This window comes from Pogoniulus pusillus, chromosome 13, assembly GCF_015220805.1.
Source record: "Pogoniulus pusillus isolate bPogPus1 chromosome 13, bPogPus1.pri, whole genome shotgun sequence".
NCBI lineage: Eukaryota > Metazoa > Chordata > Aves > Piciformes > Lybiidae > Pogoniulus > Pogoniulus pusillus.
This window is the reverse complement of record NC_087276.1, coordinates 32,545,002-32,556,731: the sequence shown is the minus strand read 5'-3', so window position 1 is coordinate 32,556,731 and position 11,730 is coordinate 32,545,002. Positions and strand designations below refer to the sequence as shown.

General features: G+C 57.2%; 1 protein-coding gene across 5 annotated transcripts; it reads right to left on the bottom strand.

Moving 5' to 3' along the window:
- Positions 1–2,803: 2,803 nt before the first annotated feature.
- On the bottom strand, positions 2,804–11,152 carry LOC135180999 (protein disulfide-isomerase TMX3-like). 5 transcript variants are annotated; one of them, XR_010304638.1, is made up of 8 exons: positions 10,910–11,152; positions 9,612–9,724; positions 8,629–8,719; positions 8,377–8,531; positions 7,734–7,802; positions 4,252–4,364; positions 3,801–3,838; positions 2,953–3,044 (listed from the first exon to the last, which is right to left on the bottom strand). XR_010304638.1 is itself a non-coding variant. In XM_064153939.1 (7 exons), the coding sequence occupies exons 1-7, from the start codon at positions 10,974–10,976 to the stop codon at positions 2,867–2,869; spliced, it is 711 nt and encodes a 236-aa protein (XP_064010009.1). In that variant the 5' UTR covers positions 10,977–11,152; the 3' UTR covers positions 2,804–2,866. The 5 variants fall into 5 exon arrangements, 3 of the variants coding, with proteins under 3 accessions (XP_064010009.1, XP_064010012.1, XP_064010011.1); XR_010304639.1 differs by having other exon boundaries at positions 4,264–4,364; XM_064153939.1 differs by lacking the exon at positions 4,252–4,364 and having other exon boundaries at positions 2,804–3,044.
- Between the last annotated feature and the right edge of the window lie 578 nt (positions 11,153–11,730).

Genomic DNA, 11,730 nt, shown 5'->3' with positions numbered 1-11,730 from the left:
ACAGACCTCTACAGACTGCCAGAGAACCCTGCAGACCCCTACAGACACCTCGAGACCTTTGCAAGGCACCTCAAGACCTTCACAGCCTTTTGAGACACCTACAGCACCACACACACCTCTACCGACCCCTAACCACCTCCACAGACACCCAGAGAGCCCTCCAGGCCCCTAAGGGTACCTACAGATGCCTCCAGACCCCCGCACACGTGCAGACAGCGCCGCAAAGGCTACTTACGGCAGCTGCGCTAAAACGCGTCTCAGATGCGGCGCCGCTGCCGAGCAACTCACCTGCCCAAACTCCTCTGCTGCGAGAGACAAAGAACGCAGCTCTGCCGGGGAACGCGGGAGGCTTCCCTCTGGCCCGAAACGCCCTGCCCGCCTGCCTGCCTGCCGCTCTGTGCTCGCCGCCATTCCGCTGCAGCGCCGGCCCGCCCCCCGAGCGCCGGCCCGCCCCCCGAGCGCCGGCCCGCCCCCCGAGCGCCGGCCCGCCCCCCGAGCGCCGGCCCGCCCCCCGAGCGCCGGCCCGCCCCCCGAGCGCCGGCCCGCCCCCCGAGCGCCGGCCCGCCCCCCGAGCGCCGGCCCGCCCCCCGAGCGCCGGCCCGCCCCCCGAGCGCCGGCCCGCCCCCCGAGCGCCGGCCCGCCCCCCGAGCGCCGGCCCGCCCCCCGAGCGCCGGCCCGCCCCCCGAGCGCCGGCCCGCCCCCCGAGCGCCGGCCCGCCCCCCGAGCGCCGGCCCGCCCCCCGAGCGCCGGCCCGCCCCCCGAGCGCCGGCCCGCCCCCCGAGCGCCGGCCCGCCCCCCGAGCGCCGGCCCGCCCCCCGAGCGCCGGCCCGCCCCCCGAGCGCCGGCCCGCCCCCCGAGCGCCGGCCCGCCCCCCGAGCGCCGGCCCGCCCCCCGAGCGCCGGCCCGCCCCCCGAGCGCCGGCCCGCCCCCCCGAGCGCCGGCCCGCCCCCCGAGCGCCGGCCCGCCCCCCGAGCGCCGGCCCGCCCCCCGAGCGCCGGCCCGCCCCCCCTGCCTGCCGCTTTTAACTCCTCACTCCAATACTTACAAATACAAACCAGTTCTCAGCTCTCCCTCCCACCTCTCACCTTCCCCTCCTCCCCTCCCCTCCCCTCAGCTTTCAGCCACTTCAATCGTGCACGGCCTTTAGAGACGAGGCAGGAAAACGGGGGACCGCCGCGGCTGAGGAAATGCAGTGTGGACAAGCAAACACACGGTGGCAGCACTCAGCACCGGCGCCACACCGCAGCCGCTACACAACTGCAGTACCCACGAGCAAACACCGGAGGGCAGCACACACAACCGAGAGCGCCTCTGCGCCCGGCCGGGGGCAGCGCCTTCAGCCCAGCGCCGCTCTGCCTATTGCCTTTGCCAACAGCACACCGCACGCAAGGCACAGCCCACGCTCTGCCACTCCTACACACTCACTTTATAGGGACAGCTCTCAACTCCAGCTGGGGCTACTCAGCACTTCCTTGATCTACTCTGGAGGGATTTACAGACAGCAGAGGAGACACAGGGGGAGCTGCTGACACCAGAATTAAGGCCGTTCTGCAGGAGCTAGAGGAAAAACACAGCTCTTCTGCCAGATGAGGGCCACAAAGAGGAGCAGAGGACTGCAGCACCTCTCCTGGGAAGCAGGACTGAAAGAACTGGGGCTGTGGAGGCTGCAGAAGAGAAGGCAGAGCTTCGAGCTACGCTGCAGTATCTGAAAGGGACCTGCAGCAAAGCTGGAGGACTGTCTAAAAGGGCCTGTGCTGATACTCTGTGCATTTAAAAGGATTGCAGTGAAGCTGCTCCAAGAAAAACTTTAGAGACTGAAGAAATCAAAAACCAAACTGCCAGATTCCCTCACACAACTTCCTACATGACCTCAGCAAACCCCTTTCACTTCACATCGCTTCTGACACCCACTCTGGGAGCTGGACACTCCTTCTCTCCCTGAAGCCGGGAGAAAGATCTGGTGAACGTGGCAGCACGTGGCAGAGGGTCAAGACTTAAGCAGACACCTGATTGCTATCACAGCTCAGAAACGACTGAGACACATGCCCTCCTCCCAAACCTAGCAGTTAGGAAGTGCTACAGCTGCACCAGATCACACTGGGATCTGCTTCTTGCACAGGATGCAGCAGATTCTGGTCCATAGCTCAGAGAGGATTGCTTAGCTACTGCTGTTTATAAACACGAACCAAAAACAACCACAACAACAAAGGCTCAGAGCTGGAAACAGTTCTCAGCAGTGCAGCAAAATCCCTTTCTTTTATTCCATAGAGAGGTGCTGCAGTGACCTCAGGGGTTTTTAAGTCAAAAGCTGCTTGCTGGAATCACAGAATCAGTCAGGGTCAGAAGGGACCACAAGGACCTCGTTCCAGAGACACTTCACACTAGCCCGAGCCAAAACTAGAACGGTAGGAAAAAAGGCAAATCACAAAACACAGGACTGCCTTAACTGTCCTACATTGTAACTAGCAGCACCAAGTCCCAATCAATTCAGAGCCTTGGCACTGTTTCTCCTTGAAGATTTTAACCCTGGACACAAAGGAGTCCTGCTCTCAGCCATGGGATTACAATAAAAGTGACTCAAATGACTCAAAAGGGTAACACAAATGCCTTTTCCTGACCAATCTCTCTACATGTTCCTATGATGCTCCACTAACTCCCTCCTTCAGAGTGGCTAACAGTCTCCAACAGACACTGCACCAGCAGCTACCTTGAAGATCTGTAACCAGCTGAGGGAAGGGCTGTAAAACAAATTCACCTCCTTCAGAAAGCTTCTCATCAGTTACACAGAGCAGTCAGAGCCTGCTTCCATTCACATCTTTCTTTATCAGGTTCCACTGTGGAGTCAGAACACTTAAAGTTCACTTAGTCACAGGTTAAGTCGACTCTGCTGTTGGTATCCAACCCCATGCTGCTGGCTGAAGCAAAGTATTCCAGGGCTTGAAGTTGAGACTGCAACACGAGAGACCTCCTGTGCCAAGTGCTGCTTTGGGTTTCTGGGGTTGGGGTCAGGAGGGGATGGGTGGCAGGTGGCTGACTCCTGCTTTCTGCAAACAGAAACAGGCTAAGGTAATTGTGCACTGCAGGATCTCATTTTGTATTTACCTCTTGATCTCAACCCAGAGGGTTTTTCCTTGGCTGTGTTACTTTTGCCTCACTTCTGTGTTGGAGGGAAACAGGAGGCTAAGCCATTACAGCACTGTAAGTTGTTCAGGCACTGGGAAAACAATTCAACAGGCCCCTGCGTTCCAGGAGGTTTATCAAGTAGCCTGCCAACATTTTCAGGTGCTAAAGAACTAATGAACATTCCATTTAGGAAACAGCTCCCTCATCTCATAGCAAGCAAACATTCCCCACTGTCACTAATCCTAGGAGCTGATAAAAGACTTCATTGAATGGTTTAGGTTGGAAGGGACCTCAAGGATCATCCAGTCCCAACCCTCTGCTCTAGGCAGGGATACCTCCCACTGCAACAGGCTGCTCAGGGCCTCATCCAACCTCAATTCATATTCATTTACACCAAAGCTGAGAAAATAGAAAGGTCTGGGGCAGTTGTTTGGCTTTGGCATCAAACCAATGCACAACAGGTAGAATGGGACTTCTTGGGGAAACTAAACTGTCTTTAGCTATGAGGCTGAGAAAGACTTTTCCTATCTCTTCAGCCTTCATTTCACCTGACTCTGTGTTCAGCTGGGCTGTGTTAGGAGCAGTTCACCACATGCAGCAAGGCCAAGGGGCACTACCTTGATCTCGCTGGCAATGACCAATTCAAAACTCTCCAAACAGTGTCACAGAGTTGTTACCTGCAAAGCTCTTTCAGTCGCACTTGCTCTTTGTTTATCTGTTAAAGACAACCAAGAGAACATCCATGGGTTGGGGTTTTCCCCCCCCCATCAATTTCTGAGGGGCCTGGAGTTACAGGCAAGCCCAAACCACCCTAACGCAAACCAAAAGGTCCTCTCTCGTGATGACAATGACCAACAAATGACTCCCTTCAATAAATAAGCGACTTGGGAAATTCCAGAGAGTACTTTTGCTAAACAAGTTAGTCTCTTTTCTTTTCCATCAGGTCTTTCTGTTGAAGCTCAGCACCTGAAAGCTCTGTACCTCTTCCCTGCCCTCCTGCCGCTGCCCTCCACCTTTCCCCGGGCAGCCCCTGCCGTCCTGCCCCCACTCTCTGCCTTCCCCCGGGCAGTCTCTGCTGCTTCCCTCCTCCTCCTCTCCACTCTACGTTACCAGCTTCTGCTCCATTACCAGTTCCATTACCAGCTGCTGCTGCTGGTCCGTTACCAGCTCCAGTTAGTGCTCCTGCTCCATCTTTGCCTCCATCGCAGAACCCAGAGCAAAACCTTCGAGGATCCAACCTCCTAGAGAAACCTCAGCCTCAGTAGCAACACAGACTTAGCACCCGTGAGCTAAGGTGGATGTTGCAGTGGGTCAGTAGCCCAGCCCTAAGGTGGCCCTAGCTAGCCAGGGGGCCAGCCAGGCCCCCCGGCCTTTGAAACCCTCCACCACGCACCCGGTGCTCACCCGTGCGCACTCACCTGGGATGCCAGGCGGAGGATCCCTTGGCCCGCAATGGGCCCAGCTTGGGGCTGGGCTCCTCCTGCTCTGCTTATAAAGGGCACTGAGCAGGGAGGGCAAAGTGGCCACAGCTGGGGTGGGAGGAGACTTCAATTGACCTCCCCTTTTTAAGCTGCCCCAGGAGAGGCAGAAGCCTTTGCTGATCCCCTTTGCGGGGGTAGGTTGGCTGTGTCCTTTGTGGGGTGGTGTTTTGGCTGTGTCCTTTGTGGGGTGCTTTTGCTTTTCTCTAAGCCACTCCTCCCCTTTGCTCTGCTTGGGATTTCTGTTCCTCCTTGGTATGCTGTGCTTAAAACTGTGCTTGAAGTTGTGCTGTTTCCTTCATGAGATAGGTTTGCTTTTGTGCTTCCTGCCTTGCTCCTCTCTTGTTTTCACCTGTTGGGGGCCAGACTCTCCCTTCCTCTTGTTGCAGCCTGGCAGCAAGAGTCAGAGTCCCTACAGCATCTCGTTGCCTCCTTTCCCCTTTGCTTGCTGCGACAGCACAGCTCTGGCCTCTGGTGTGGGTCTCGTTATTGTGGGGGAGAGAGAAGAGAGGAGGTGGGGAGGGAGAGAAAAATAGGGGGGGTGAGGAGAAGAGGGGTGGGAAAAGAGAGGAGGTGGGGGGGGAAGAGAGGAGGGGTGGGAAAAGAGAGGAGGTGGGGGGGGAAGAGAGGAGGGGTGGGAAAAGAGAGGAGGTGGGGGGGGGAAGAGAGGAGGGGTGGGAAAAGAGAGGAGGTGGGGGGGGGAAGAGAGGAGGGGTGGGAAAAGAGAGGAGGTGGGGGGGGTGAAGAGAGGAGGGGTGGGAAAAGAGAGGAGGTGGGGGGGTGAAGAGAGGAGGGGTGGGAAAAGAGAGGAGGTGGGGGGGGTGAAGAGAGGAGGGGTGGGAAAAGAGAGGAGGTGGGGGGTGAAGAGAGGAGGGGTGGGAAAAGAGAGGAGGTGGGGGGGGGAAGAGAGGAGGGGTGGGAAAAGAGAGGAGGTGGGGGGGAGAAGAGGGGAGGGGTGGGAAAAGAGAGGAGGTGGGGGGGAGAAGAGGGGAGGGGTGGGAAAAGAGAGGAGGTGGGGGGGGAGGGGAGGGAAAAGAGAGGAGGTGGGGGGGAGGGGTGGGAAAAGAGAGGAGGTGGGGGGGAGGGGTGGGAAAAGAGAGGAGGTGGGGGGGGAAGAGAGGAGGGGTGGGAAAAGAGAGGAGGGGGAGGGGTGGGAAAAGAGAGGAGGTGGGGGGGGGAAGAGAGGAGGGGTGGGAAAGAGAGGAGGTGGGGGGGGAAGAGAGGAGGGGTGGGAAAAGAGAGGAGATGGGGGGGAAGAGAGGAGGGGAGGGAAAAGAGAGGAGGTGGGGGGGAGGGGTGGGAAAAGAGATGAGGTGGGGGGGAGGGGTGGGAAAAGAGATGAGGTGGGGGGGAGGGGAGGGGAGGGAAAAGAGAGGAGGTGGGGGGGAGGGGTGGGAAAAGAGAGGAGGTGGGGGGGAGGGGTGGGAAAAGAGAGGAGGTGGGGGGGAAGAGAGGAGGGGTGGGAAAAGAGAGGAGGTGGAGGGGGGGAAGAGAGGAGGGGTGGGAAAAGAGAGGAGGTGGGGGGGGAAGAGAGGAGGGGTGGGAAAAGAGAGGAGGGGGGGGGGAAGAGAGGAGGGGGGGGAAAAGAGAGGAGGTGGGGGGGGGAAGAGAGGAGGGGGGGGAAAAGAGAGGAGGTGGGGGGGGAAGAGAGGAGGGGTGGGAAAAGAGAGGAGGTGGGGGGGGAAGAGAGGAGGGGTGGGAAAAGAGAGGAGGTGGGGGGGGGAAGAGAGGAGGGGTGGGAAAAGAGAGGAGGTGGGGGGGGAAGAGAGGAGGGGTGGGAAAAGAGAGGAGGTGGGGGGGGAAGAGAGGAGGGGTGGGAAAAGAGAGGAGGTGGGGGGGGAAGAGAGGAGGGGTGGGAAAAGAGAGGAGGTGGGGGGGGAAGAGAGGAGGGGTGGGAAAAGAGAGGAGGTGGGGGGGGAAGAGAGGAGGGGTGGGAAAAGAGAGGAGGTGGGGGGGGAAGAGAGGAGGGGTGGGAAAAGAGAGGAGGTGGGGGGGGAAGAGAGGAGGGGTGGGAAAAGAGAGGAGGTGGGGGGGGAAGAGAGGAGGGGTGGGAAAAGAGAGGAGGTGGGGGGGGAAGAGAGGAGGGGTGGGAAAAGAGAGGAGGTGGGGGGGTGAAGAGAGGAGGGGTGGGAAAAGAGAGGAGGTGGGGGGGTGAAGAGAGGAGGGGTGGGAAAAGAGAGGAGGGGTGGGAAAAGAGAGGAGGGGTGGGAAAAGAGAGGAGGTGGGGGGGTGAAGAGGGGAGGGGTGGGAAAAGAGAGGAGGTGGGGGGGTGAAGAGGGGAGGGGTGGGAAAGAGAGGAGGTGGGGGGGTGAAGAGAGGAGGGGTGGGAAAAGAGAGGAGGGGAGGGGGGTGAAGAGGGGAGGGGTGGGAAAAGAGAGGAGGGGAGGGGGTGAAGAGGGGAGGGGTGGGAAAAGAGAGGAGGGGAGGGGGTGAAGAGGGGAGGGGTGGGAAAAGAGGGGAGGGGTGGGAGAAGAGAGGAGGTGGGGGGGTGAAGAGAGGAGGTGGAGGGGGGGAAGAAAGGACTGGGGGAGGGGGACACGGTGGGGGGCAAGAGAGGAGGGGGCTGGAAAGAAGAGAGAGAGGCCTGGGGATGTTTAGTCTGGGGAAGAGAAGGGATCTCCTTAACGTCTATACATCGCCGAGGGGCAGGGGTCAGCACCAAGGTGCCAGCTGCTGCTTGGTGGTGCTCAGCACTAGGACAAGTAACAACAGACAGAAGCTGCTCCGCCTCACCAGGAGCAGAGATTTCTTGGCTGGGAGGCTGACAGAGGACTGGGACAGACTGAAACCAAAACATTGCTCAGAACACAAAAGAACCTCTGAAGCGATGGCAAAAAGCTCAAGGAAAAGAGGTTGGATTTTCATGATTCTGTCCCTTAAAATATGTCAGACTAACAGCAGAGTGAAAAATGTGACATTCCTGCAGGTGGAACAGTTAGAACTGTGGCAGACATGATTGGCTGTTTTAATCCAGAAGTTCATTTGGTTTAAGCCTAGTTCTAAATAGTGACAATAGATACACTAGGCACAGCATAGCAACAAGCTTACATCAAAGCATTTCTAAAGCCTCTGCAACTAAGTCCTTCTTGACTGACAAGAGCATCACCTCACTGAATAAGCAATGAACTCTACCATTACAGCAGCCTTGGCCTCATAGAGGACTCTCTTGCTTCGTTGCAGAAGTCCATCACCAGCCTGTGCCTGCAATGTCAAATGGAACCATGTCAAAACTGCTGACACTTTGCAGTTATGATCCCAACAGTTCATTCTTCAGACCTCCCAACCCTTAAGTCCCTTAAGAAGGAAGTGAAAAGCAATTGCTCTTGCATTTCATGCTGCCCAGACGCTCCCAGCTCCTCCAGTAAGGCTAAGCATTCCAACAGGCTCATGCCAAACTCTCCCACAGTTGTTTGAGACCATCACAGCAAACTAACAGCAAGTTGCTGCTCTGCTCTCAGACCACAGAGGCTGCCTAGGGAGTCGCCGTCCCTGCAGCTGCTCAAGAAAAGCCTGGATGAGGCACTTAGTGCCATGGCCTAGCTGACTGGAGAGGGCTGGGGCTAGGTTGGGCTGGATGAGCTTGGAGGTCTCTTCCAACCTGGCTGATTCCATGATTCTAAGTGTACAAATACCCCAGCTGTGTGCTTTGAACCTTGTCAATAAGCTTTCTGCAGAGACTGAATGATAAGAAACAGGTTGGTTGTAGTTATTAACAACCTTTGCCTGGATACCAACATTAATATTGGTTATTAATTGTGCATCACTCATAACGCACCCATTCCATGGCTCTTGGAGTTCCCACAGTGAGAACAGCAAAGGATGGCACACCCCAAGCACTCCTCACCACGTATTCACTGCCAGCACCCAGCACGGGAAGACAGCCAGGACAGGAAGATAAATCACACGGCGTAACAATCGGAGCCACCGCAGCTAAGGGGGGAAAAACCAAACACCAACCAATATATCTCAAGCCACAACAAAGACTTACTTCAGCAGCACCATCCAAGATATCCTTCATGAACTTAACCATGTCCTCTGTCTTCTCCAGGTGTCTGTCTGGCAGCAAACACTGCTGGTTGGAGGCATTCAAGGCGACGGTAGTACGGATGGTCAGCTCGCTGGCAATGGAAAGCAGATGGGTTACAGGTTTGAAGAGCCACAGTGTAAAACACTGCAAAGCAAAGAATTCCTACAGCATGTCAGAGGGCGCTCAGTGAGCTTCTCCCTGTGTGTGTTCCCTTAAAGGCAAGAGGGGAAGGGGGAAGAGAATGGTACAAAAAAGCTTCTCAGCAGTACTTTGTCCCCTCACATCCGTGCAGGCAACGCGATCGAAGCTTACTGCATTTCACACCCCCACAGGTAGCTCATGACTTCCCCAGCAGCAAGAGATCACAGACAGGAACCTTGCACATGAAACGTACTACTAAGGTAACACAGGAAGTCTTTCAGCATGCAAAGGCAAAAGCACAACCCAAAACATTCCACATGGCCACAGTCCAGCTGAAGAATGAAAAACTGCTGGAACCAGTTCAGAGCAGGACCACGAGGATGAGCCAAGGGCTGGAGCACTTCTAAGAGGATAGGCTGAGGGAGCTGGGGCTGCTCAGCCTGAAGGGGACAAGACTCCAGGGAGACTTTAAAGCTACCTCCCAGCACCTGAAGGGAACCTGCAGCAGGAAGGCTGCAGAGGGACTTTTTCCATAAGGGTGTCTAAAGACAGGGCAAGGGGAATGGTTTGAAGCTGAGGGAGAGCAGGGCTGCTCAGAGTGGATCTGAGGAAGAAGTTCTTCAGCATGAGAGTACTTTGGCTTGCAGAGACAGAAACACTGTAATGCCTGTTCATGAATTTACAGCCAAGGTCACAAGCGTGCTTCTGTCAGCAATTACTGCTTCTATGCCCACCAATCACACAGTAGTGTGTCCTTTGTGAACAAACAGCATCTGAGGCCAGCTGCACCAAGTATTCAGCGACAAAACAAAGCAAATCAACAAAACAAATCTCCTACTTACCCAGCCAAAAAAGCAAACACTTCTCTGCCAGAGAAACAGGCAGAAACATCTCAGCAGACAGACAGAAGAGCTTGCACAGGAGAAGCAGGTGAAGAAGGTCTCCTTTTTGGCACCTATAAAGCACCAGATCAGTCACATCACTTTAACTTCAAATGAGAGACAGCTGCTTTTAGATTCACTGCACTCAGGTGTTCATCTAGAGACAGCCCACAGAAATCCAGAACTTGTGCTCCCTGAGTCCCCGGGAAGCTCCTAGAATCTTCCAGAGCACAAGCACAGGATGTTGTGCATGCTTTGATCACCCAGAGAAAACTTACAGAGCTGACATCTTCAACTCTGGTTTTTCCCTTCCTTCACTCCAAAGGCCAGAGAAGAAGTAGTCAACTGCAAATGCCAAGCAACTTCACTCCCGAATGATGCATTTGAAGACAATGACCATTAAGGGCAAATGTCAAGCATCTTGTTAACCTGCTCCAATGTGCCTTGTCTGTACTGAGTGCAGCCAGCATCCTTCATGCACTTCATGCTGCTTCTCTGAGGGAGCTCAGTTGTATGCCTCTCTTAAAGAAAGCATCAAGAATGAAATGGGACTCTCCTGAAATCAGAAGCACAGGCAATGCATAACCATTCTTTACAGCCCCAGTTACAAACTGGGCAGGCTGCAGAGGTGCGCCCAGGCCAACCTCATGGCATTCATCAAGGCCAAGTGCAAGGCCCTGCACCTGGGTGGGCACAATCCCAAGCACAACTCCAGGCTGGATGGGGAACGGCTGAGAGCAGCCCTGAGGAGCAGGCCCTGGGGATCTGGGCTGATGCAAAGCTCAAGAGGAGCCTGCAGTGTGAGTGCAGCCCAGACAGCAACCCTGTGCTGGGCTCCAGCAAGAGCAGTGTGGGCAGCAGGGCAAGGGAGGGGATTCTGCCCCTTGCCTCTGCTCTCCTCACACCCCATCTGCAGTCCTGGGGGCAGTTCTGGAGCCCCCAGCACAACCAGGACATGGAAGTGTTGGAGCCAGTGCAGAGGAGGCTACCAAGATGCTGAGAGGGCTGCAGCAGCTCTGCTCTGAGCACAGAGTCTGATCAGTGACCTCACTGCTGGCTGCAGCTACCTGGAGGGAGGCAAAGTCCTACAGCTGTGCTGCTCAGGGACATGCTTTAGGGGTGACCTGGCAGTGCTGCCTTAAGGGCTGCCCTGGATGATTTGGAAGCTCTTCTCCAACAGCAACCACTCCATGCTTCTACTCCTCAGAACCGGTGCACCTGACTGCCAGAAGGAGCACAAACTCCACACAAAGCTTTACCTGACCCAGCCTCTTTGGCCACCTGCGTCTCGTGGGGGATGTTCCTCAGCATCTGCTCCTCCCGCATGAGCTGGTGCTGGGCTGAACCCTCCTGCTGCCTGGGGAACGGCCATGCTGCTCCTGCTGCTCCTTCAGCTCATGCCATGCTTGCTGGAGAGAGCTGCAGAACCCAACGGCAGCACAGATTGACACGGAGGGGCTCTGGCAGCAGCAGCTTGAGTGCAGGCAAATCCACCCCTGCAGCTGAGCAGTCATTGCTTTGGCCCTGAGCCGCTCGCAGTGGCGCCTGGAGGACCTCGGAGGCCTAGAGCGGCTTTGACCAGCGAGAGGAGAGCCCAGAGCGTCGCCTGTCAGCCGGAAGTGACGGCACGGAGGCAAGATGGCGGCGCGGAGCGAGCTGCTGCGGCTGTACCCAGCCCCGGGGGGGTCTTAGGCGGAGTTGGGGGGTCCCGGGAGGGGTCCGAGAGGGCTCGGGGGGGAGCGGGGGAAGGGGCTGGGGGGTTTTGGAGAGTCCCAGAGGGGCTTCGGGGGGGCCCCAGGGGGGTTTGAGGAGTCCCGGGGGGGGGGGGGTGAGGTGGCTGGGGGGGGGCGAGCAGTGGGGGGAGGGTCTGGGGATGAGTCAGTGGTTGCCAGGGGCGCTTGGGGGGGTCGCAGGGGGATTTGGGGGGGGGGCCGAAGTGGCTGAAGGGGGTAGGGGAAGGGTCTGTGGATGCCGTAGAGAGTCCCAGGGGTGCCTGGGGGGGACTGGGAGCAGTGGGAGGGGACTGGGGGGACGCTGGGAGGTGCTGGGGTCCCTCTCCCGAAGCTCCTTGACCTGCCCT

Coding starts and splice junctions, on each gene's coding strand:
- LOC135180999 (XM_064153939.1), bottom strand. CDS start 10,976: ATGCGGGAGGAGCAGATGCTGAGGAACATCCCCCACGAGACGCAGGTG. Junction 7,803..8,376: donor CTCCAAGAGCCATGGAATGG/GTGCGTTATGAG, acceptor TTGACATTGCAG/GCACAGGCTGGTGATGGACT. Junction 3,045..3,800: donor CGACTGAAAGAGCTTTGCAG/GTAACAACTCTG, acceptor TTCTGTTTGCAG/AAAGCAGGAGTCAGCCACCT.